At 38.7% G+C, this 27,815-nt stretch overlaps 1 protein-coding gene across 1 annotated transcript; it reads left to right on the top strand.

The window, feature by feature from the left end:
* The first annotated feature begins 19,000 nt into the window (after window positions 1–19,000).
* On the top strand, window positions 19,001–27,007 carry LOC121233703 (endogenous retrovirus group K member 5 Gag polyprotein-like). Its single transcript, XM_041127839.1, has 4 exons — window positions 19,001–19,058; window positions 24,513–24,706; window positions 24,791–26,325; window positions 26,361–27,007. Exons 1-3 carry the CDS (start codon window positions 19,001–19,003, stop codon window positions 26,318–26,320), a joined length of 1,782 nt encoding a protein of 593 aa, XP_040983773.1. The 3' UTR covers window positions 26,321–26,325; window positions 26,361–27,007.
* Window positions 27,008–27,815: the final 808 nt, after the last annotated feature.

Below are 27,815 nucleotides of genomic sequence, written 5' to 3'. Positions count from 1 at the left end.
CCCATTTTTTAAGATTCTTTATGAACTGGGGATATTTGAAGGAATAATATTGACATAAATACCATTTATTCAAGCCTTTTCTCTGTATATACATCCTTGCCAAGGAAATAAAAGTCTGTATTAGTAATTTACAATGTAAGAATAGTGTGGAAACTCACATACCAGGTACTGATGGGGTACTGCAAGATCTGACATGTTATTTTATGGCACAAACCTCTATACCTTCTTTTGACAGAAAGAAGCCAATTAAAAACATAGAACCATCGCCTTCTGCAGTATATTTGAAAAGGGCAGTGAGAAATGTAAACTGCAAAGAAATAGAGATTGTTGTACAAGAAAAATGATATTTTTTTAACTGCTTCTTTCACTAGCTAAGTTTGAGACATGAGTTTCAGCTGTAAACCCCCCTAATATCCTATGGGTACCTGTAGTCAGTTATTTAGACAAACTTCCTTTTGCTTTGTATAGAAGTTAATTTCTTTTTATAGTTTTTTTCCCAGTGGATATAGTTTCAGAGGAAAACATTTAAAACCTTTATAGAAACTGCCATACCTGAAAATAAGATTGCCCTCATCTATGTAAGCAGCATCTCCAATCAAGTGTTGTGACATAGCTATATTTTGAACTATTTTGGTAGGAGGTTATCTCTGATAAAAAGTGAAGGCTGGAAGAAAATTTAGTTCCTACTGGGAATATTTATTTGTTGATGTGTTCTGATATGTGATCTGATTTCAAAAAGCTTTTATTACAGCATTTAATTTGCATTAATTACGTACTCAAATTAAAAAGTGTATTTGGGCTTGTAGCAATTTGTGAAGGAAGCAATGTGTTTTAATTGTTCACAGATTATTTCGTGCTGTATGTGATATTTCTTTGAAGATGGATTGACCTGGCAGAGGGAGGGAAGGATCCCCTTTTTGGTCTTCTGTGGGCTGCTTTGGGCCAAGTGGAAGTCACTGGAGGAAGGGAGACAGTTTCTTCTTTCCTGCTCTTCCCCAAAACTTGCAGGACTGGGGCAGCTGTTCTGGAGGAATTAAGCAGAGTGAAAGACTGCAGCAGGCACATGGGGAGATAGGAAAGACAGACTTCTCTGGTGCTGGAAAGAGCAAGATGAAATTTAACACAACTCAGAAAGCCCCAGGAAGAATCCTGGGTTGGTCATGTGCCTGGGAATAAGAACCTCCTTACAGAGATGCATTGAGCAAATGGGAGACTTATTCATAAACCTTTTTTTACTTTCTTTTCATTAGCACCTCTGGGTTTTCTCTGTTTTATAAACATGATGATTCTTATTTTTGTTCTGCTACAATCTGATTTTTAAATTCCAGGCTCTTCTGTGTCTTGTGGGGAATTAACCTTGAAGAAAGGTACAGACAGGCAGATATATCTTGAAGGTCTGGCAGATATGGGGGTCCTGTAATAGTCTTGTATTGACTGAATAAAGTGGTTATATGGGGAGGGTAAGAAAGTAAAAAAATAATCCTGAAGTAATTTATTTTTCTGGTTATAATTGTTAACTTAGTTAACACCAGCTAGTCACTGTCCAAGGAGGAGACTCAGTATGGACAGACCCAGACGGCAGAGCCAGCTGAGAACCAGCAAGGTTACCTCATCTGGTCAGCTCAACTTCCTATAGTCTCATTGCCGAGCAAGAGGAATGAGTCACCTTATCTCTCAGAGATACCGCTGGGCAACATAAAAACTGATATTGGTTACATGACACTTGGCTATCGATACTGCTCACAGCAGTCACCGCTGGGGAAAGTAATGTCATTAATGACCTTCCAGTAAAAAAAGATAATCCTCTTTGGGTTTGCTGAGAATAAACACTAATAAACTTCAGCTGAGGGGATCCTCCTGACCCAGTTCTTTGCCATTAATTTAGTCTGTGTGTGATTTTTATAGTATTTATCACCTAAGCGCTGTTACCATCTTTATGGCAAAAATCATTACATTCCTATTTCTTGGTAATTTAGCTTTTCTATTGCATCAACACTTACATTTGGATTTTTTAATTGTATAACCCACTGCATAAGTATCCTCAACAGTCAAACTACTCACGCTAATGAGTCACCACATTCTACTTCCCCAAAATTGCTTTATTCATTCACTAGATTCATGGGAAATTCTGTTTAGAGGATATTAATTTGAAATGTGAGGCTGTCCATAGAATTAACTCGTGCTTTTTGGCATATTTGTTACACTGCTATAAATTTCTGTAGAGATATAATTAATCCTTTTCTCTGACATATAGTATATGTTACCAAAGAAAGATACTTAATTCAAATATCTCTAGACTAGAAGATCTTTCCCTATTATTTGTTTTCAAATAAAAGTTGTATATTTTCTTACATTATTTTGTTGAACATAGAAGATCAGGGCTTGGTGGGATAACACGTATATTATCCCAGTAGCGTAAGAAACTGCAGTGACTGCATTAAAAAACATAACCATGTGAAAGAGGAGAAGATTTCTTAAGTAGTGGTGTTTTCTTTTCATTCAGCAGGTACCAAAGCAAACTTCTATATTCATCACAGTAAATACTGAGTAAAGTATCTTATTTAATTTTTAAATGAAATTATGTGTATTTGTAATGTTTGGTATTGGAATTTTATGAAAAGTGAGGGAATCAAAGAATGTAGAGTTGAGACTTTTGAACCGTGAATTCATTTAGAAAAATGAGCATTTATAAGCACTGGATGAATAATCATATTTTGGCCATCATTGCAATCTCCTGCTTGTCCACAGCATGAAATATTCTGAGAAATATATGCAGATTACTTGGTGAGAAGACCATAAAGGGTGAGAAAGCAGTTCCAACTAACAATTTTATTATTTTATTTGTGTACTTATGAAGTAATACACTAAATGAAATACAGAAAATATTCATTTACATGATGATATAGTTACATTCGTGGGATATTTTACAAGATAATCTTTGAAGTATTGAAATAATGAATTGTGGAAAAAAAGAAAAAAGGAAAAGTATATTTTCACTTCGTGTTGCCATTGCAAAGAATGTGTGGTAGCTTGCGTTACTAAATCATTGTATCTCAGGCTTAAACATAACCTCCAAGACCATCAGCAAAAACTCTTCCTAGCTTTCAAACTTCTATTGTAACACAAATTTTGGTGCAATCATTTTTGGTTTAATTGATAAGTCTACAATAGATTTTTTAAGAACTTCATTTCTGTGGGTTTTTTTTCCATTGCAGAAGTGCTATTAGAGTCATGGAAGGACACACAAAAAAAAAATAATGCCGGGAGCATTAGTACTGAGTGAAAATGTTGGTTTCATTATTTTAATAATCAAAGGTAAAAAGAAGGTTAGACATTTTTATATCACCTGAAAGCAAGTTACTTAAGTGTCTGAAGGAGAAATTAGTGCAGATACAAATTATTTTGGCAGTTGCACTGGAAAAAGCAAATTTATATACTCAAAAGTCTTTTTTAATTTTATGGTTTTCAGTAACTTCATCTAGACAAGTAAGCATATGCAAAAGATGTGCAGATGGTAACAAGAGGTTCGATTCTGCAGAAAATTGCATAAAACAACATAAAACCACATAATTCTTTTTATTGTTCCTATTTGTCTTTCCATAAGAAAAAAAAAAGTAGGAATATTAAATAGAAACGTTCAAATTTTCTATGAAATAGCAATAAGAATGAAAAGAGACACAGAAATATGTTTTTTTCCTTATATTTTTATCTTTAAAATTATTTTTAAAGTTCCCATTTTTTAGTTATTCTTTTTCTTTGTTTTTTATTATATTTTATGGAGAATAGTAGCTTTGATGACCATTTTTTGCCCTGCACCCAGGCTATCCTGGTTTTTTTACCCCAGGCTTGTAACTTCCAATAGATTTGGTATTAGAATGCATGACATAGAATGGATTGTTTGTAAGAGATATGTCCTTAAAAATTCTAGCTGAAAACAAAAAAATAACTACAAGGTAAATTTCTATATAGTTGTAGCTCATTAATAAGCTACTATTTCAATTCAGTGAGACTGAAAATTAGTAAAATAAAATATTTCAGTTCAGTCTGAAAAATAAGTATTTCATCCAGATTTTTCTGAAACTCATAAACTATTGTCAAAAAAACCCCAAACCAACCCAAAACAGGAAAATCATTCCAACACCTTTCTAATCAGATAATGTTTAAGCATGTACTTGTTATTAAAGCACAGGATTAGCTGCGTTAATTCTTCATATGGTAAGCCTTTTTATAATCTGCTTGCAGTATAAGTCTATAATGAAGGTTTTGAAACTTTACCCTGTAGGTTTTGTCATGTCCTTGTATCTCACCATAATGCAACAACTGCAGTCTAATGAGAGTGGAGAATTTTAATTCCCGTGCGCATTGCAGTCTAGGGAATAGGTCTTATTCCATGTTAATGGCTGTTCAGTGTATGCTGCAGAAATTTATTGTAAGGAAGAGTTGCAGAGCCCATCTGAATACACCTATCGGTAGTGGTACACCTCATGGTAGTCTTAATTTGATGCTAAAGCTACCATGACACAAATGATCCCAAAGGTATTCCTGCAAGTAGCCCATTAAGTTGGCAAAGAAAACCTATGTTCCCCAGTTCATTCTGTGGATAACAGTTTCTCAGGTATATGTCTCATGGATTTTCTGGCTGGAAAGCAATGCAAGCGATTCCCTGAGGCAACTGATGCCATTGCTAATGCAGGACCTTGAAGTCTGAAATTGTTCAAAATCCAAATTTGTTTACAGTTACAGGGGAAAAGGCCATTTGGCACAACAAGCCTGCTCTTAAAGGTTAATTAATCTCAGCCTCCTCCCTACTTCTTCCCTGCATCCTTCAATTAATTCCCCGTACAAATAACCAGTTGTCTTGAACTTGTTTATTATATTTCCTTTATTGGCTTTATGGAATCACTTTGCATGTATTAACTGAATAGAGTAAGTATGAACACTTTAAGAATGGCATGCTGTTTTGGCCACAGAAAGCTGTTATTTTAATGGAAGTCTTGTGGTTATAGCCACATGAGTCATTGTCACAGTGCAGGGGTTAAAATGATACCTCTTAAACAAACAGATGTATCTTTATCTCCTGGCTGTAGGATAGATCAACTTTTTTTTTTTTTTTTAAATACAAAGATTGCACTTCATCCCAGTTGAAACAATCTCAATCTACAACATGAGAACCCTTAGTTACAAGCTTATTAATTGATTATCTCACTAATTAGAGTATGATTGCTGTTGTATGGCTTCAAATTAATTTTAAACTACTTGAATTAAAAAAAATACACACAGATTGCATCTATTGCAATTTTGAATACAAATATAATAGCAAGAGATATGAATGACAATTACCAGTTTAATTAGCCTTTCAGCACAGAAATGAATGTAGATATAACACATTACGCATCAAAATGTTCATGTTTGGTGTTTTGGTAAGCATATGAATCATTCAGGGTAATTGGCACTATACAAAGACGATCGCTATGGTAAATTTGGCTTGTCTCCATATCAGCATGCTCAGTTGTTCACTTGTTTGCTTCATTGCACTGAGCTAAATGCCCATGTGTGCAGAATCTTAATACACACATTAATTATTTTTGGATTTGGCCTTAGGAGCAAACTACAGCTTTCTTATTAAAATGCTTTCTCTAAAGAAAGTATTCACAATAATCTTACTGTACTAGGGCTGCTCCCAAAAGAAATAAAAAAGGAACAATTTACTTGAGTACTGAGATACATTCTTATTTAAATATTAGAAGTGTATTTTCCCTTTGTCTTTCACAAGCAAACATATGCTTATTGGGATGAGCTGTGATATTACAGGATCTCAAATGCTGAATTTTGCCAGTGTGTGTATCTTTAGATATATATGAAGAAATATATAAAGAAATTAATTTCTAATTCAGTAGATGGCAGACCTTCCTCTAAAGAATCATCCTGGAATTTTGAGGAAGGAATTGCTGTTACAACTCAAAGCTTACAAACTCTGTGTTGCTTAAATCTGGCACTGTTTATCATCTTCAGAAATACAGAATTTTATGGAAAAAAAACCATTTTCTGATATTTAGGCTGATGATTCCCATTCTGGGTTTTGGGTTGGGACTTGCATGTGAACATTTACCGGTCAGCTTCTCAAGAAGATATGTTAGTGAAGAGGGGTGCAGTATCAATGGTACAAAAACAAACCATACGTCATGATTGTCATTTTGGTGCATAGTTTTTACTACCACATTTTTTAAAAGCAGTGTGTCTTGAGAGATGTGAAATGCCTATGTCAGGAGGGAGATGCCCTAATGGTTGACGTACTGGTGCAGCGCCTGTGCTTGGCAGGTGTGTACGCAGCCTCATTCATGCGAGCCACCAGGGAAAAGGGCTGAGGGACAAATGGTCTGGAGGGCAGCTGCAATACACTGCAGCCAAGCCAAAGGCAGGATGGCACTGGGGTCATCTTGGGATGTCTTTGGTTTCTAACAAGATCCAAAACCTCTGGTGATCCTTTAACGGAGAGTGTCATCCCTACGTCTCATCTCTCTAATAAGTAGTTTTTCTTTCCACCTTTCTTCCCTGTTCTGTCTACTAGGGTGGCAAAGTCTGAGACACCAGACCGGGAATTGTAATGAAGCTTTGTTTCTGCTACAGCTTTGTGACCACTACTGTAATACAAATATACCAGTATTTCTGATGTTGCAACTTATTTTTAGGTATGCTGCCATTCAGTTCTTGCAGACTTAAAAATATGAGGACCATTAAAAATCCTGAAAAATATATATCCAATTGTAGCATATCTATATCCAGTTTTAGGAAGGTTTTAATTTACAATTTCTGTAAGATATTTATTAGGCTATTAGTTATATTGTAGTTTTTGCTATGACAAGGCTATCAGTTTAGCTCTTTTCACATCGAACCTGTGTAAGTACACACGTTACTACTGGTAATCCAGTGAAACACCGTAGTGAGTATCTTCAGAAAAGAAAGTGGGTCAGTGGTCAGACAGACATTAATCTAATGAAGCAAATGATAATTGCAAACAGTCAAAGTGTGAGTCTCTAGCTATCCCGTTTAACACTAAAAATCCCAAGATACTGAACCATCAGATATATAATTCTATAACTGAATGCTTATGTAAGTTCAGTGGCCTGTTTTGTAAATCTTCTGGTCTCAGAAGGATACAGATTGATGATATTTAGTACTAAGTTCTCAGATCTGCACTTACAAGGCATTTCTTAAATCTTTCTTGCCACTTTCTGTCTAGTCAATTGGAAAAAATCTGTCCTGAGAGTAATTGAAAATTGCCCCAGATTGTCATTGAGTGATTTGCAGAAATACCCTTTGATTGTAGTCCCAGTCAGTTTTATATTTTACTGGCCATCATACTGCACTGAGAAAAAATAAATAATCCATCAGCTGTGAACAACCAGATAATTGGTGTAGTTTATTCAAAAAAAGGATGTCTATTTCTGTGGGCTATCTTCTGCAAGGTTAAAAAAAATCAATACCATAAATCATGTTTCAATGGAAATATGATGGCCTTACAAGGTCTGCTAAACTGTATCCAAATGTTTATTTTGCTTCAGCAGTATAAATTTCTGCAGGAGGTAGAAACATCAGCTGAGTGACACACTTGACATTACTCTCTTTCTTATGTTCTCCCCCTCCCAACTTCTAAAAAAAAAAAAAAAAAAAAGTATGTGTATATATATATATATAAAAGATGAACACTATTTTAAGAGAACTAACCTTGAAAATGTTGGATACATAGTCTTATATGTCCTCCTGTTTGTACAAGTAGTTCATATGTCCTGTTCATCCTCAAGAACCCAACGAGACTTTTGTTCTGGATTTTTTGGGTAGTAACAAGGCACATCATCACTGAAATAGGCTTGGTTTGGGATACTGTAGTAGGTATTAGACAATTTGATTTGCATAGTTCTCTCTACCACTGACAGACTTCAACTCTGAGAATAACCTAATTGGTCTGAGGTTCTTAAAGGCAAATATAGGCTAAAGGAACTTGTTGATTTGGAGACCTATTAAAATCAGTGTCTCCTGATTCCTCTGAATCAAAGTCTCCTCATTATCAATACATTTGAAGTGCCCAGCAAAAAGAAAAGAGGTTTTAATCCTAATTTGAGTATTAGATTTGCCTAATAGGTGATATTTGTGAAATAATTTTCTAGATGGTCTGTAGCCATGCAACATGAGAATATATACTGAAAAATATTATTAAAAAAAAAAAAAAAAAGGATAATGAAACCTGACAGAAAAAAATAAAATTCTAATGTCAGGTTCTCAGACAGACAAAACCATTATTGAGGACAGAAGCCTAAGATTGACCAGTATTCAGATGTGTTGTATGTGCAGCAGGAAAATATCTTCAGAAAAAAATATCTCATGGCTACAGGTCAAAACATCTTTCAGATGAAGAAACAGCAAACCAATGAAGCGGAGATCTTGCAGGTCCAGTATCAGGCAAGCCAGCTGCTTCAAAGTGACAAATGCAGTTAGATATTAATGACATTGTTTAAAATTAAATGGGGAAACATTAATAGTTCTCTTGGGACAACTTTTAGTATTCCAGGAAGAAACTTTAAGGCAAGACTTAGGATGTAAAATGCTGATAGAAAGACGGCGAGTTTACTCTTGAAAGAAGTAACTGCTATGCCACTTCAGTCCCTTCTTTTAGCATCCAGCATTCACCAGATGCTAGTACTGAAAATCTGCCCTAGAATTTGGTAGTCTGGCTTTGCCTTTGTTTTGAAATTGTCACAGGAACATATGCAGAAAGCCTCTCCTTGTCAGCACAAATTACTGTATCTCCTATTTATGGAATACTCTGGAAGCTGCTTTGTCCTGACACCTATAAGTAGACAAACCACCAGATAAAGATATGCACCTTCAGAAAAATTCTGGTCTAAATATAAATTTATTATAAAAGAAAAGCTACTTATAAGTAAGGTTAATTCTGTTAGTATAAATACGGTAATGTGAATTGGTCTTCTTGCTTTATTTAGTATCATAATGTACTGAAGGAACTGGATGACAATAAGGGGAATGTCCTGAAGCTTTTCCCTTTTCAGTTTGGTGGTAAAAATCACTTGAAATAAATTTAAATAACAACTGCAAAACAAATGTACTTTTGTTATTCGATACAGCACACGGAGTCTGGCAAGTAATAATAAACAATTTAAACTCTGAGGCAATAATTATAAATAAACCCACCATTTGGATATTACAAAAGAAAGAAAATGCCTGTGTTTTTTAAGGAGAAATTGCTTATATCTGAAGGAATGACAAGTGATTAAATAAATTAGCTTAAATGAGCTAATTTTTTTTTTTTTAATTTGGGTTAAAATCCTTAAGAAACTACCAACTGGAGAAGACTTTTAACAACAGGAGAAACATGAAATCACGATCTTCCAATCTAGAAGAATGATCTGGTTGTTGATCCTGAACAAGTAATTGCAGGTGTTGCTGCCCACTTCTCAAACTTCAAATACCCACTTCATAAATGTGAGACTGCTTATTACTTACTGTTACTTTCCTCAAAGATGGACATGATAAGTACAAAATTGGAAGAAGTGCTCAAATTTGGCTTTGGATATGAGAACTGCTGTCTGTAGAACAACTTGTTATAACCCTGACAAATATATATGATAACCCTGTCAAGGATATTGTGAAATTATTGACTTCTTAATGTCTTCAGTGTGTTACTCCTTTCTTCCTCTCAATAGTCTAATTGTCCCAGGTCACATAAAACCTGTGGGTATGTATTGGTTTTGTGTGGCAAGGTTTTGGTAGCGGGGGGGGGGGTGTTACAGGGGTGGCTTCTGGAAGAAGTTGCTGGAAGCTTCCCCTGCGTTCGAGAGAGAGCCAATACCAGCCAGCTCTAAGACGGACCCGCTGCCGGCCAAGGCTGAGCCAATCAGTGATAGTGGTAACGCCTCTGTGATAACATTTTTAAGAAGGAAAAAAAAGTTGGGACAGATGGAAACGGCAGTCGGAGAGAGGAGTGAGAACATGTAAGAGAAACAGCCCTGCAGACCCCCAGGTCAGTGAAGGAGGGGGAGGAGATGCTCCAGGCGCTGGAGCAGAGATTCCCCTGCAGCCCGTGGTGAAGACCATGGTGAGGCAGGCTGTCCCCCTGCAGTCCATGGAGGTCCACAGAGGAGCAGATATCCACCTACAGCCCATGGAGGACCTCACGCCGGAGCAGGTGGGTTTTCCGAAGGAGGCTGTGACCCCGTGGGAACCCTGCGCTGGAGAAGGCTCCTGGCAGGACCTGCGGATCTGTGGAGAGAGGAGCCCACGGAGCAGGTTTTCTGGCAGGACTTGTGACCCCGTGGGGGACCCACACTGGAGCAGTGTGCTCCTGAAGGACTGCACACCGTGGAAAGGACCCATGCTGGAGCAGTTCGTGAAGAACTGCAGCCCGTGGGAAGGGCCCACTTTGGAGAAGTTCATGGAGGACTGTCTCCCGTGGGTGGGACCCCATGCTGGAGCAGGGAAGAGTGTGATGAGTCCTCCCCCTGAGGAGGATGAAGCAGCAGAAAACAACGTGTGATGAACTGACTGTAAACCCCGTTCCCTGTCCTGCTGCGCCACTGTGGGGGGTAGGTAGAGAATCCAGGAGTGAAGCTGTGCCTGGGAAGACGGAAGGGGTGGAGGGAAGGTGTTTTGAGATTTGGTTTTATTTCTCATTACTCTGCTCTGGTTGATTTGTAATAAAGTGAGTTAATTTTCCCCAAGTTGAGTCTGTTTTGCCCGTGACGGTAATTGGTGAGTGATCTCTCCTGTCCGTATCTCGACCCACAAGCTCTTTGTTATATTTTCTCTCCCCTGTCCAGCTGAGGAGGGGGAGTGATAGAACGGCTTTGGTGGGCACCTGGCAACCAGCCAGGGTCAACCCATCACAGGGTGCCTTCAAGACAAATGCCTTGCTCTTTTGTCCTCAGATGATAAGCATTGGGGAGCTAGACAGTTGCAGTCCAATTCCTAACTTTCCCTTATATAATGTATATGTTATGACTTTCAGTGTCCATGAGGTAATACCAGAGACCTGACAAATATTGCACATCATTTTCCATGAAGGAAAGAAGGGGATATTTATAAGGTCTTCTATTAAATTGAATAAAGCTTTTTAATGAGCTGTTTTCTGTGGCATGGGATGATGCAGTTAGCAAAGTTCCTGTGCAATAGCTGCCCTCTAAAGACACATCTTGTTTCACCTGTGTGAAATTTAATTAGTAGGTGTCATCAGTAATTGCGGAGTGAAGTGGCTTTCGATTCTGTTTAGCTTACGTACTCCAAAAGCAGGAAATGTATTCTGTCTGCAACCTAGACCTTTACAAAGACATCCTCCGGTGCCTATTTCCTCACAACAAAAAGTTATAAATTGTTTATGGGATTTTTGCTGCCTTTTTTTTTTTTTCATCTGAGAACAGCAAAAATGCCTATAGAGAGAAACAAAAGCCCAATATGAGAAAAATTATGAGGATTCCCATGAGAATGGTGGATAGTATAGAGAATGAATGTTGGTTTAGGCTTTGGGGTAGGGAAGTCAGACTTCCCTGTAGATATGAGACAGGTTTTTAGCCTGTTAAGGCTGTTTTGAAAAAAGCTGTCATGGCAACTAAAATATTGGAAGAAGCAGGAGAAAAAGAATTAGGCCTTGGTCTCTAGAGATGGGGTTTCACTGACAGTCTCTGAGCATAACAAATTGCCTCTGAGGATATGCAGGAACCCACATTTCTGGGAAATTGGCAGGAATGGAACTTGCAGAACAGGCAACACTGCAGCATCTGAGAAGAAAGCCTGGACTAACGTGAAAAAAAACCACCTAAACTTGTGGAACTTTCACTTAAGTTTTGATGAAAGTCTAATGTTTAGGGAAGCACAGAGTTGCCTATTATTGAGCAGACAAATTCAGGTAGGTCTATGGGTTCACAGAACACAAAAATGCCTCAAAAACCTTTAAAAATACATGCATTTTCTTCTTGCCCTACCAGTGAAGAAATAGCCAAATAAATTTGCCTGGTATCTTCTGGCTTTGACGTACAATGTCATTCTAAATAGGACATATTTCCATTCATTAGTTAATTAAAATAAAAATTGAATAGGAGATTGAGAAATTAATGAAAACAGGAAAAAATTGTAATAATGTTTGCACAGGAAAAAGTTCAGAAGCATATATTTCTCCTTCTGTAATTCTATTAGTTTTGTCTGACCTGTTTCTTGGCAAATACCCTACTCTTGAACAGTTTTGCTGGAGGAGATTGCTAAACTGCAAGATGTAATTCTTAAATAAAACCCCATTAAATACACATTAATATGAGCCAGCACCCAGGAACTGAAAGAGTAGGTTCATTTCTCTTTTTGTCATGATGTGTCAGACATACATCAATAATTTTGAATCATATTCTAAGCTGACAGGATGAGTAAACAATGTGAGAATTAGACCTATGAAGTCTAAACAAAAGTTCAACATTTCCAGCAGCTGGAATACAAAGGCCTCTGCTGCTTTTTCCTTTTCTATCACAGTTACTGTTATAATTTGCTGGCAAGGACCGAGGTAAGTACATTGCAGCCAACATCCTCCCTGTAGGCATTAAGCAGTTTACCTGAATGATGCACATGACTTCTGCCAGCTTAAGGCCTTGAGCGTCAAAATCTTTTTCCTTGATGTTTGGTCGCTTGCAGAAAAGTGCAATACACTCGTAGCTGCACCAGAAGGCTGGCTCCCCTGCAGCTGGGGCCAAGAAATCACAGCTGTGTGAAGTGGCATGTATTGTAAACAATTAGGCAAGGGGATCGTGGTTTTTAAAGCCTTCATCCCCACAGATGCACAGCCATCAGAAAATAATTAAATGCCTTCCTACCAAAGAATAAGGTATCTTGGAACCTGATTAAGCAAATGAGTTGGTTTAGTAACAGGTTGCGGCGACATTCATGTCCCCGGCACCAGTACCTGTCATAAAGCTATGAGAATTTAAAACCTCCCTGATAGCCTGTTAGACATGAGCCAGGATGTGTGCTCCAGCTGCTACTGAGAAGAAATCCACTCCCAGAACCCTCACTGGGACAGAGGAGAAACAAGGGAGAGGCTAAGCTGTTCTCACGACCTTTCCAATCCAAAGGTTGAGCCAAATGGAGATAGTGTAGAGGAGTAACATCTTTGTAGCTCCCAATCTGTACATGAACAGAAGACACTTATTTTTAAAATTTATTATTGGCAACTTTTGGTTAGTTGATTTTGATTACTTTTGAAACACACTTCACCTAGGCTACCAGTTCAGCAGCTTCATCAACAATTGATTTAAGTTAATAGTGAGAAGGATGCACAGTATTGAATGGATATTCACTGCAAATATTCGATACTAGAATCTCGTCAAATCATCAGATGTAGACCTAGAAAGTCCTGTGCTAGAGTTCAGGTCCTCAGGGGCAGGTCTGGAGGAAGGGCTCCTCCTGGTCACTTTGGTGAGGTACTCTGACTGTGAAGGCAGAACTAAGCCATGGATGGGGAGCACAGTCAAGCTGACTGCAGACAAATAGTCACAGCGGTGGCAGAAAGCTAAAATATACTTGAAAATATCAGCTGCTATTTAAGTACTGATGGCTGTTTTCTAGACATATGTATTCTGTTCAGTTGGAGGATTTGATTTGTATAACTGTATTTTAACAAATAAATAAATGAAAGGAGCCATCACTTCAGAAAAGTAAAGTTTTCATATTAATAGTTATCTTTAAAAAAAAATAATAGTAAGGTGTGAAATATACTTGTAATGGCTAATATTGTATTTCAGCACAACCAACCATTAAAAGTGGCAACTGTTAATGATGGAAAAAAAAAACCCAAAACTGTGGAGAAGTAGGAAGCTGAAAGCAATACATGGGTGGTGAGTGGGAGAGCTGTTATGCATGTACATTTTTCTCTAAATATATAGTTATCAACAGCATTTCATTGCATCTTGGATTGTATTATACTTGACACCAATCCCACAGAGAATTAAGTACATGCTTCATGTAAAGTGCAAGGGTAGTCCTGCTGCGGAAGAAAGACTTTATCCAGCTGAAAGCTACACATATATTCTAACTATGGAAATGTCCAAGTGTTTTCAGGCTTGAGTTGTTTTTAAATTAAATTAAGTGTTGCCATTTCCACTTAGTGGTATACAACTATCATTATATAGGAGAAGTATGCAAGTGATTATGAATTTTGAAAACTCAAATGTACAAGGTGAAATTCTAGACCCAGGGAAGTGAATGCAAGGTTCTTCACCCGGTGGAAACAGATTGCTAAGCCCTTCTGTTCTCTTTACCAAAGAAATGCAATCTAGTATCTGATAGAAATAGCTTTGGATACCAGAGCTTGATTATGATATTGCTTGTAAAGCAAACTTTATTTATTTATTTATTTAAGCACCATGTATGTTTATCAAAAATAATTTAAAATATTTTTATATGCAACCCTCCTTATAATATAGAGTACGCTTAAGAATGGAAATCTAAAATTGATCTTTTTGCAGCTATGTTATATATTTTCCCTGTGAATTTTTTACATTATATGCAGTATAGCACCTGATGCTCTTACTGACAATGCATGCTGTCCTGCCTCTGGCATTACAAAATCAAAGAAGAACAAATTTATTCCTGTTTATTTTAGTAACAACAAAATTTTCCACTATGAACTCTACATTTTTTGCTCTTGAAGGTGATGTATGAAGCGGGGAAAAACAGTTTGACTTTCAGATACTCAACAGAGGTTATGCTGGCAGTAAACAAAATCCTCTTGCAAAGCTCTGCAGGAAGGAAGTTTGATGCAGAATTCACTAAGGAAAAAGGAACCTGGAATATAGGTTGTTATCAAGAAAACTATAGTTTCCAAATATCTTAAGGAATGTGGATGAAAGATGATATGGAAATATTTGGAATTGCAAATCGTTGTTTCTATGTGTTTTCCTACTCTACTGTTTGTAGTATACATATAACAGTTCTGTAAACATTTACTCACCTGTTAAAAATGCAGTAATTAAAATGTTTCCAGTTTCAAAGAAGCATATGGCATTTATGTAGTTTTGTTTCTGCAGACTAAATATATATTGTAATTGTATATATTATTTACCTGTATTGGTTTTTAAAACATGTAAGTGTTATCTAGTATATTATTCAGCAGGTTCTTATTTCTGAACTAAGAGGAAAAAAATAAAACATTTTAAAAAAAAAAGTACAGTGAGTGGCTGCTAAAAATACCCATAAAAATGCTCCATACATAAAAAATAAAACTGAGAGAACGGCGTAACAGCAATAGTTGTAGTAGGCAATAGGCATAGTAGTATATCCCTTGGTGTGTGAATTGACTGAATAATTATCAGATAAATGCTCAATATAGTATATAATGAAAATTGTACTTGTATTTGTCAAAAGACTTGCTGTTTTAAAGATTTCTAAAAGGAAGAAATAATTTACCTAAAACTACCATGACGTAATACAAGGTCACCCATGTGAGTATTTCTGGTGTAAGGGATACATCTTCAAAAAGATATGCTAGGTGGAGCAGTATAACTGTTATGAAATTGTGAGTCTTTCCCCATTACTATAGTTTCAGAATATCTGAAATGTTTTTTACCTGTTTGTCACACAGGATACAGTTTTTGACCACTCTGACTGATAATAAATGAGACCTCTTGTTTTAACTGTATGCTATCGTGCATGTAGAGGTTTCCCATACAAAACATGCGGGTTAAAGGATACAGTGCTATTAACTTAGAAACTGGATAATAGAAATGGTTCCCCCTTTTTCTCTGACTCCAATCTGAGTTTCATAGACTCCCTATGTCATGTTATACATATAAATATGTATATGTGGACCAGAAACACTGGACTACTTTTGATCTTCTGTTCTGCACCTCACTCCGTGAGAAATGATTGATATTTGCTATTTTAGTATTTCTACATGAGTTGACAAGTGACTTTGCCTTTTCAAAATTTAAATCTGGCAGCAGGACCACTAGCTTATCCAGGATATACGAATAGAAAGGAAACTGATTTCTTTCTAATACCTCCTTCGGATGTAGATGGTGAAAGAACCCAAAATCCAAATCAAACATTTAGAGAAAAGGCAAAATCAACACAGGAGTTTTTAAAGCAGAAAATATTTTGATGTGAAGAATGTATGTGTTTAGTTTTTAAAAGCTTGAAAGTAACACAAGTTTGTCTGACTTGATTTTTCACTCTTTCTCATTGAGATTGGTCATGCTATCTGCAAAAGAGAACTCAGACCCTATGACACCAGAATGGAGCAGGTAGAAAATTTACTGGAGACCCATGCTCTGTGTAAGAGTTGCTTGTACAGCAGCAAGAAATGATTTGCGGAGTTGTGTTCCTAAGCGAGTTTCTTTCAACGTCACAAAGAAGACGTAGGTTTAAGAAGTACTGCGAAAGATGATGTGAAATGACAGAGAGTAAAAGACAAAACTGTCTGAAGTCCAAAAAACCCAAGCAACAATGAATAATGAGAATGGAAATTACACACTTGTCTTGAGGCCTGAGCATCCTCTGACTAGCGAAGTGCCTATGATGATTAGCAAATCAATTTTCTCTCCCACAAAGTTATTTTGAGGTTTCATAAGTGTGGTTTAAGTTCCTGAGTAGAAAAAAATTGCTTTCAAAACGTTTTGAGGAAAAATAAGTGGAAGAACCCCTAATTAATAATGAATCATCCGATAGCTCAGCAATTATGTCACCTAACTGGGATAGGTGAGGCCAGTTCAGACCAAAGATCTGAACTACAGGTCTCCATATATGTAACAAGTACAGACTCTCATTCAATGTCTCCATTAGACCCAGGAAATATTTTACACTGCCAGTTTTACTGCACTTTTAAAAAAAAAAAATTATTTAAATGCATTTTTAAGGGGTCTTTGTTTAAAGTCTCAATAAGCTCTAAATTTGACCTGAAGCAACTCTATTACCTTCTGCAGCAAGAGTGCATGAAAAGAATTAGTTTCTTTTTGCCATTCTTCAGGCTAAGCTTGTCTTCAAAGTGTCCTGATATCCAGGCAGAAGAAATGTTTCATCTAATAAGCTCTTCTTTGACATCTCTGATCCTTTTTCTTCCTTTCCCCAAATTAGGATTCCTCTGTCAACACAGACTGCTATGATTCTGGCTGGCCTTTTATATTACATCCGCTCTACCTGGCTGAGCAGAGCAAAGAGCGAGTTGCTCTTGAACTCACTACATCATTCTGAAATACTGGTCTTATAAGCTTAATGCTGCAATAATTGTTCTTTTTTCCTGTTTGTACCATGCTGTTTCTCTGACTGCAGGACAATCCCCTTATTTCTCATTCTATTTTGCTGAAAAGCTTACTGTTACAATATGAGTTATCTCTACTTTATAGCATCTATCATTCAGAATGAAGTTCAGTATCTGAACTTTGCAGCCTCCAGCACGTTATCAGCTGCCATCCAGGTTGGTCAATCATTTATAACACGTTTAACTCCAATCTTTTATTTTTCTTCATAAGTTGCAAGGTCACCTTAAACCCTGGAAAGGTCTAAAGAGCACTGGAAAGATGAATGAGCAAGGAAGTAGTGTATTCACTGTTGCTATAGGCTGGTTGTTTCCAAAAAGAATGCTATCTAAAGTGCTAGCAATGTATAAAAAAAGGTAAAGCAATTCAGCAAAATCCTGCAGTGGTCAGTCAGATCCTTCTCTGCCAGGTGTTTCATCTCTGGTCCAAGAAAATGCCGTTGCAGCTGAGTACGATTTTGCCCTGATCCTCCCCAGACCCACAGTTCAGAAAGCAGCTCTCCACAGCTTTTCTGGCTCCTCCCTAGACTCTCAGGGTAAAGCCAACAGGTTATTACTTCTAATCCAATGAGAAAGCCAAATATTAACCTGTTATCACTGTACCGAGGAAGTCACCAGAAGTAGGTTACTTTTTGCATGGGTTTCAGGGACCTAGTATTAAGTAAAGGTGTATTGACCAGTGAGGTATGTGTATCAGTGACATTTTTTAGCTTCAGTGCTTCTTTCTGTACTGGAGATTGCGGGGTTTTTTTGAACATTTGTACCTGTTCCAGAAAGATGAGAGTTGTGAACTGGCAAATTTTCCATGAAACTATTTTCTCAAAACTATCAAGAGTAGGTTAATCTACAAAGGACAGAAGATCTTAACAAAGCATGGTATCTCAGCAGCACAATAGGAGATGAAATTCATTGTGACAGCTGCAAGGTAAGGCACACTGGAAGGAACAATTGATACATTGATGGGATCTAAATTAACTGTAAGTACTCAGGGAAAAATGTCGCGGCTGTCATTGTGAACAGCTCAGTGAAAATCTCTGCCCAGCGTTCAGTAATGATTAAAAACCAAACAAGATGTTACAATGTGCTAAAGAGAGAATAGAGAATATTTTTGAAAATGCTGTAAGGCCATTCTGTAAATCAGTGTGTGAGCTCACCTTGAACCACGCACTCAGTTTTATCACCCCATCTTGAAAAGGATGTATCAAAAATAAAGAATAGGAGCTCTGAAAGTCTATCTTTTCAGGGAGATTGTTGGGTCAAATTCATTCTTTGATTTATACCCTGTGCTGTCTCTTTGAAATCAAATGTTTCTCCAGGTTATAAATCACTATGCAGTATGACCTATTTAATGTAGTGAAGGGATGCATGAAAATGCTTATGATGAAGATACACAAACTAGTGAATGTCGTACTGCAGACAGAGAAGTTTTTATTTTCCTTGCTGAGCAACCGTTGCTCTGAAATGATCAGCAACGTATAAAAGCAAATACAAGCTTATCGTTTTTATATATAAGTATGCATCTGATACTTGCTCCTTGTGAAATATATCATCTTCCCCCAGCGTTCCCCACTTAAAAAATAATTTGGGGGCACAGAAGAAGAGGAGGAAGGGGACTTAAACTTCTTAAGCAGAGGTAAGGACTGAGAAACAGTATGACAAACAGTATGAAAAAATATGCCTCAAAATGAAGGGCAACTCAGAATGAGGCACAGGGAACTGCAGGACAAGGATATCAACATCACTGATACAGAAGGCAAAGGTAAGGTCAGTGAGCAATGTAAAAAAAAACAACCCAGGAGTTGATAGACAGGGTAACCTAGAATGGAGCACAATTTTGAGAAACTTGATAGAGTCTTAGGCAACACCATGTGATAAAACAGGGAAAAGCTACAGATTGCACCCACGCCCATGCTGTGGCAGCAAAAAACCTGGTCAGCGAACAGATCGGTCAGTGTCTTTGGTTGGGTTTTTAACAGCCTCTGCAGCCTGCATTTACACTGATTTGTAGCTAGTGCAAGGTAGAAAATTTAGGTACTAATTAGAAGTCTTTCTGTGCTCCTCTGTATGTCTGAACTGAGTCAGAAGCTCTTGCTCTAGCAAGGCAGAATGAGCTGGTTATTAGTAATGAAAGCTGATCACAGAGGGAGATACTCAGACTGTGAATCTAATTCATAACAGGCAGGAAAGCACGATTTCAGCAGGGCAGAAAAGGAACATTTCATTCTCTTGTTATATGCCTTGGCAGGGGAGAAAGCCCAAATGGAGCATGTCACAGAGACTCTGAATCTCTGTGCTGGATTATGTGATTTACCAGAGAGAAAGGGGGAGGGAGCAGGGGGGGAGAAAAAAAAAAACCCTAAAGACTCATCTCTCCTAGTTTTGTTAATAGATGTTATGACCTATTTATAATGATGGTTCACGTTCCTGTCTCCACTGAACCAAGGCAGAAAGGGGCAAGCCATGGTACAAGCTTTGCCTTCCCACATTACCCCTTTTCTTCCCTGAGATAGCGGAACCTGAGACATCCCATCTCAGAGGAGCTGTTGTTCTGATTGCCTTTGCATGGGTGCATACAAGATAAGGATGTGTTTCCCATCCATGTTAAAGGATAAACCACAATGGGCACCATTTTTGCATTTAGTTTATTATCAGGTAGCTATAGGTAGAATTTAATAAGGCTGTACATTTTATTTTTCTCTTTGGTTTACTGCCTGGCTAAATTATTGGATTTAAAGAGCAAATCATTCTGTTTTGGGATTGGAATAAAGACTGTGTTATTTCCTCCTGCTTTCCCACCAGGTCTTTGCTCAACTATTTATTACAGTGACAGGTATATTCATCAACTGCGTGTGTGAACAAATTTCATCCTGTGGGCTGTGCATGACAGTTGGTTATGGTCACCAGAGTTACACGACCATGTGGCTCACTACTTGGATGATATACCCTCTGTAACTACAGAGTGCCTGAACAATTCCCAGCAACTTTGGTTTGCTCAGGGTTCTTTGGGGAGCAAAAAGCAGGAGAAGAGAAGCAGGCTTCCAGAATTTAGTTAGGGATGTAGGAAGTAGTTTCCTTTTCTATTGCAGGACCATGAGACCCTGATATTATGTCTGTGTAAATGGCCTTGGTTGTCAAGTGATGATTTGCATAGACTTTATAAACATTAATGATGCATTCCCTTGAGAACTGCATCAGTCCGACAGTGTGTGCTGCAAAGGTGAAATAGCCCTTGTGGCGTTCTTAAACAGTGGCCGTTACCAAAAATGATTATACAATGCATCTACTGAGTATGCCAAAAACTATAGTTAGATACCGCTTGATAAGTCTTGGCAAATGGATAATTATGAACATTTCTCACAGTAATTGGTATCTTCCTCAGTAAGGTCACAGAAGGTTTTGCAAGCTGTCTATTAGCTGTGCATCTCAGCTTTTCTTACGTTGTGTGAAGCACATTTTACATACACTTTTTCAATGTTCATGAAATTTTTAACTTTTTAGCAGTAGTTTTGGGAAGTCAACCAGAGAAGTTTTGCATGACAATAATTGCTCCAGTTCCTCAAACCAGGAGCAAACCTGACAAAATATTAATAACATCGACACCTCTAAAGTACTTCTGTTTTGTCTTCCCTTCTCCCTTCTTTCGAACATTTATAAAGAAAGTGTGACGCCTTTGCATAAAGAAAGGATTTTCTTAAGCAGTATTCTACTATCTTCAACACAAATGTAATTAGGATAAGAACAAAAAATATTCATCAATGTTATTACAGTGAACATAGCACTCAGACTGTGACAACTGAGCTTTTGTAGTGAAGTGTCTAGACAGCAAGCCGTAGCAGGTGCAGACAATAAACCTGGTTGGGTACACCTCACACTATTTAAAATTCTTTATAGAACAGCTTTGTGAGTAAGATTTCAGGAGAAACAAGCAAAAGGTGAAAAATCTCTGTTATAAAAGTTTCAACACAATTTCTAGAGAGGGCAAGCATAAAAGTTTACAGTTCCCATTATAGCTTTCTCTGAACCAGACAAACCCTTGAGATTACGGTAAGGCAGGCATGCCAAGGTTATAAATATATTTATAGGAAGCACTGGTTCAGTGAGTCAATGGGCTGTTGCTTCCAGCAAGCTCCCAGGAGTAATCACACACAGGCTCCGCAGCTTCTCCAAGGGCAGGCATCCTGACTGGCATGTCCCACCAACAGCAGGTAGCAATGAACTTTCAGCAGTCTCTGAGAGTGCCCTGAAGCAGATATGTCATGCAGGCTCTTTCTTGCTGCAGCAAATAACTACTCTATCCAGCCAGATACACTCTCTGTGTGGTTATATAACCTACACAAGTACCTACTGAGGTCCTCAGGTACATCCAAGAAACAATGAAGCCAGGACCAAGTGAGAAGAGAAGAAGAACTTTTATCTATTTTTGTGACAGTTATATGGGGGTATCACATGGAAAACTTAGTTAGGTAGACTAATAAATGACTGAGTAATCTTTTCTTCCTGATACCCTTAAAATAGTATCTTTCCTGCAGATTAGTTTCCACATGGGTAGACATTTAGTTCAGACTAATCATTCTAGTTTAAAACTGGACTGTTTGCATGGTAAGGCTCCAGCTACTTGCATTTAGGCTCCCTCTGAATTACATTCAAGTTGTCAAGTGGATCTGAAACAGCAAGAAGAGTCCGGGTACTGTCCACACCTCACTGTGAACCTGCGGCTATGTCCTACAGCATCACAGCTTTGATTAGAAAGAAAGAAAAATTCACACTGTTACAGCCCCAAAGTAAATCTATGTATACCATGAGTCAGGACAGAAACTGTCCAACAGCATTGGTTACTGTAAAGGTTAAAGGAGCATTATGCTGCTTGTTTACTTCTATGTGCACTTTATCACTTAGAGAAACGTGCCCTTTTTAGCACTTCATGAGTTTCTGTTGCTCTGTTGGTTTTAGCCAACCATCATGCCATACTGGTACCAGGCATTTATTGCCACCAGCACATGTGGATTTGATGCCTGTGATGCCCTGCTGTACTATTATTTCTTGCACTTGTTGTCTTAACTGAGGTTAAGAGTCCCTCTAAGGTCAGGTATGCCAGCTCAAGACTCAAGCACATTAGATAACTGCCTAAATCTTAAGCAGACTAAGTGGAGTGGGAAAGAGCAAACTGACTCTTTTCTGTAAGCCAGGGAAGACAGGGAATTACCTGTTCCAACACAAACAATGTATTTCTTTTTCTTACTTGCTCAGCCTTTTCTTTTCTGTTGTTGCTTCTAATAAAGAGGTGGCGTGCAAGGAGTGGTAATGACTCACTCACAGACTCCTGCACCTTTCTTTCCCCCCAGCCGTAGAACTAATTGTGCTGCTACAACAAAATACAATTTTGCTTATTCGCCTGAGAAAAACTGTGACTGCACAAGAGCTATAATATCATGCCTTTCTACCACGCTAATGCATCCTGACTGAGGCTTTTTATCATACTCATAATAGGAATAAAAAAGAATAGTTGTATCACATAAGGGGAAAGCGCTTCATGTAATGGTGATGTTTTTCAGCTGTTACCATAAGCATCCAGGGTGAATGGTATGGTGTGTTTGTACAGACAAGGAGAAGTCTCGATACTGCAAAAACCTTCTGGGAGCTAATGTACTATAAGAATTTACTACTATTGCTATGAATAAGATTTTGCCTGCTCAGAGTCGGAGTGAGTGCTATCTTGTTCAAGACTGTGTTAAGCTCCTTGGATATTTATTCCACTCAGGTAATGTCTCAATATCAAAATTTCCAGAGACCTGCCTTATTATCGTAAATCGATTGCACTTGTGTGACAAATTTTTTGTGTCCATTTCTTTTCTCTCTATAAGAACACTTGAGCAACAACTTAGTTATTAAAATAAATGTGGAATTATTATGGGAAAACACTTGCTTATTTGATCTGTTTATGCTAGGTCATGGTAAGATCTGCATTGCTGTAGGATTTGAACATCTCATAATCTTGAAATTATTTATTCTCCCTACAAACCTTTGGAATGCATTGATATCCCACACATTTTACAGATACGGAAAAGGCAGGATGAAGTACTTAGAATTAAAAAAAAATAATTAGATACCATTAAGTCTTTGAAAATAAGAAAGTAGTGTTGCTCAAGATAAAGATTAATGAGTCTCATTTAACAAGACTGTGATATTGACATGTCACATCTAACATTTTCATGAAGAGTTTACTGCGATAAAGAAGTCATTTTGAAAAGCATTAAGGACATTAATGAGTAACTTTGAAGTGTTTCAGAATTATTGGAGTTAGAATAAATCTCAGCAAAATATCATGGAAACTTCTAGTACACAGTAGTTCGTTTTTAATATTTTTTAAAAACAAAATTGATGCTAATGTGAAAATTTTTCTCTAAAAGTGTAGTGTTGTTGTGGGAACATATTTAGCTAATGGTCACAAGAGCATTCCAGATGCCTTTAGAAGGCCTTGAACAGAATAAACAAGAAGACAAAAATAAGAAAGATACCAATTAGAAAAACACAGGTGCGCGTTCCACAATAAAGAGAACTTGGCACAAAGAACCTCAATTTGGCAGTTTATCTTGACCAATTAGACTGAGACAGGTCTCGCATGTTTTAGTTAGTATAACCAATTATGTTTTATGTTTATGCGCGTGTACAGTGTTGATATAACCAATCATTAAGTGTAACTAGACGCGTGGACAGTGCGTGAATAATGTGTGTAACCAATAGTAAAATAGCTAAACGCATGTACGGATGTAACTAATGTATAAAATGATGTCTGATGCTCTAGTAAAGCGGGCTTCACCTGATCACATTGGTCTGTGTGTGATGTCCTGAGCCTCCGCAATTGGCACCCGAACAAGGGACCCTCGGATCGGTGTTGAATTCTACGACAGGAGCCGACGGAGAGAGGGAGCGGAGAATCCGGCCAAAACCATCCCTTCTGCCCCAGCAGGATGACATGAGCCTCAGCTGAGCTGGGAAGACAAGGAAGCGTGCAGAAGTGAATAGAAAAACGGAATCTCGCCCTAATCAGGTGAGCAGTCAGAGAAGGAGATGGGGTTGGACAAAGAGCAAGAAGCCGTCCTAAATCTCCTTCAACATATTCTCTCTAAGAGAGGGTTACTTTTATGGGCTTGGGAGAGAGAACTTATTCCGAGTATAAATGTTGCATTTGAAGTAGCGACTTGGGATGTTATAGGCAAGGTGCTGTGGGACACTATTAGCGCTGGGGGAGATAAGACAAAGGAGGCAAGCAAATATGCAACGCACTGGAGGGTAGTTCGAGATGTGCTGCAAGCAATGAGGGCGGAACGGCAGGCAGCCGCTGCTGTCTGCGCGGTGGTGATCCCTTCTGATGCCTCCATGTCAGCCGCATCAGTCTATCCCACTGCAGTTAGAGGGACATTTTCTACGCAGCTGTGTCTACCCCCCCGAGCATCCATTTCTGCTAGTGCTGAGACATCTGTACAAACACAGCCTTTGCCTATATCCAGCCAGGTCACTGGTGCCGAAAGTATCCCCCTGCCTGTTACTCCACGAGAAACAGAGGAATTAGGGGGGGCTGCTTGTCGCCCGATCGACTCGGAGCTGGCAGACTCGGAGGTGATTAATGTGGATAGACAGATTGTAGAAGGGAAGGAACCATCATCATCAAGTAGTACGGTGGAAGAGCTCCTAAGAGAGGTGGTGAGCCAGTTACAAGAACTGACAGTACGATCAAAAGAACCAGAAGTGAGGAGATGTTTATCCTCCCAGCCGGAAGGGCCCTCTAGAAAGGGTGAGCCGAGAAGGCAAGAGAGCGAAGATTTTGGCCGTATGCCGGTCTCACTGTCCTTACCACCACCGCACTTTAATCCATCCCGCCTCTTGGAACCGAAGACAGTGGAACCATCCGTGCCCACGATAGATGCGGAGCCGCCTGCAACAGCCGCTGCAGACGAGAGAGAGAGACATCGGAGGGGAGTAATAAAAAATGCCCTTGTGGAAGGGACTATGATTCAAGCATTCCCAGTTGTTATACAGAATAACGGACTGAAAAGATGGGAGGCGTTTGACTGGAAAGTCCTTGAGAAATTAAAGACTGCTGTGAGTCAACATGGAATCAAATCTATGTTAGCCCAACAATTGCTACAATTCATCTTTTCTGCTGATACGCTGATCCCTCAAGATATTATGCAAATAGTGCGATTGGTTTTGGAACCCTCACAAATGTTAGTATTTTTGCGACATTGGGAAGCGCTCTGTGATCGGGAACAGGCAACTCCACGACAGCCAACAGATTCCTTATGGGGAGTAACCACGCAGATGTTGATGGGTACTGGACCCTTCGCAGCAGAGAACGCCCAGGTGCAATGTATCACCGAGGTTCATCATTTATCACAGAATTTGGCGTATCAAGCCCTTATTACCTTACCAGATAAGATGCGAACCCATGTTTTTACTCAGGTGAAACAAGGGCCTAATGAACCTTTCTCACAATTTATTGATAGACTGCATAAGGCAATTTTTGATCATCCTGACATGGACGACACCATGAAAGAGAAAGTATTCAAAATGATTGCTTTTGATAATGCTAATGAGAAGACATGCCAAGCATTGGGTAATTTGCCAAAAACTGCGGAGGTCACTGACATGATAGAATACATGAATCGATCAGTGGATTCGCAGAAAGCAGCTTATGTTGCCGCAGCTGTACAAGGAGCTATAAAGCCATTTCTCGATAAAGCCAGTAAGAAACCCTTGGTCAAGTGTTTTAATTGTGGCAAACTTGGACACATCAGGAGCCAATGTAAAGCTTCTGCTAGTAAAAGGTGGTGCAACGGTTGTAAGAAAGATAAACACACCACCCAAGAACGTAGAAAGAAGGGAAACTTTACACCGAGCGCGAAGGCCCAGAGCGCGACGACACAAATGCAAGGGGCTTGGGCTGCCAGCCCTCAGGCAGCCTCACAACTGCCAGATCCACCACTGCAGGAAGCTCCAGAGTGGACGTGGAAACCGCAGTAGACATTACACTGGTGGATGCAGGAGTCCACTTGGTAGATAGCAACATAGAAGGACCATTAGGGTTTGGGCTTAGTGCATTTTTAATAGGATGATCTGCAACGGCTCTAAAAGGAATTCTGGTAGTCCCAGGACTTATTGATGCAGATTATTGTGGGACTGTGAAAATTATGATCCACGTTTTAATCCCTCCTGTTTCTATTCCTAAAGGTACCAGAATAGCACAATTAGTTCCATTCAGGTCGTGTGTTCCGAACCCAGTTGAAGTACAATGTGGAGATGGTGGATTCAGCTCCACCAGGGAACCGCAAGTATATTTTGCCATGGACATAACAAAAGGTAAACCAGAAAAAGTAGTGCAATTGGAAGGGCCTGACGGAGTTGTCGTCAAGAAACCGATGACAATCGATACAGGAGCTGTCGTTACAATTATTTCACGATATATTTGGCCTCCATCATGGCCATTGATCAATCCAAATTTTGGTATTGCAGGGACAGGGGGCACACAAACCACCTTAGTAAGTCAGCTACCGATTACATTTATGTTCCCTGACGGTACGCATGTTACAACACGGCCGTATGTCATGACTACCCCAAAGGAATTGTTTGGCCTCATAGGCCGTGACTTACTGAGCCAAATGAAAGCAACATTAATGACCCATCCTTTTTGGGAGCGGTCACTGAGGGGCAGCCAATCTTAAAAATTAGCTGGAAAACAGATGAGCCTGTTTGGATTATCAGTGGCCACTAAATTCTGAAAGGCTGCAAAAAGTACAAGAGTTAGTTGAGGAACAATTGAAAGCGGGACGTATTGTTCCCTCTACTAGTCCATGGAATACACCAATATTCACCATTCCCAAGAAAAGTGGGAAGTGGAGACTGTTACATGACCTTAGAGCTGTGAACGCGGTGATGCACAATATGGGGGCCCTACAGCCAGGTTTGCCGTCTCCAGTTATGCTTCTAGAAGAATGGGATTTGTTAATTATAGACCTAAAGGATTGTTTTTTCACCATTCCCTTACACCCAGATGATGCTGAACGGTTTGCCTTTTCGGTACCGTCGATCAATAAAGCAGAGCCCTACAAGAGATACCATTGGGTTGTGTTACCACAAGGAACGCGCAATTCCCCCACGATGTGTCAGGTGTATGTGGCCTGGGCATTAGAGCCTGTAAGAAAGCAGTTTCCTCAATTAATAATTTATCATTATATGGATGACATTTTGATAGTGGGAAGGAACCTACCACATGATGAAATTTTAAATCAATTACAGGACACCTTAAGCCACCGCAGATTAATAATCGCTCCTGAAAAGGTGCAAAAGGCAGCACCTTGGAAGTATTTGGGGTGGCACATAGATGCTAGCAATGTTAGACCTCAGAAGATTCAAATAAGATCAGAAATTTCAATGGTGCATGATGTCCAGAAGCTTGTGGGAGACATCCAGTGGGTGCGAAATCTTTGCGGTATCACTAAAGACGATATGGCCCCTTTGG

Source organism: Aquila chrysaetos, chromosome 12 (genome assembly GCF_900496995.4).
Source record: "Aquila chrysaetos chrysaetos chromosome 12, bAquChr1.4, whole genome shotgun sequence".
Taxonomy (NCBI): Eukaryota; Metazoa; Chordata; class Aves; order Accipitriformes; family Accipitridae; genus Aquila; species Aquila chrysaetos.
Note: the sequence above shows the minus strand (reverse complement) of the source record. Positions and strands in the feature narration are given on the sequence as shown.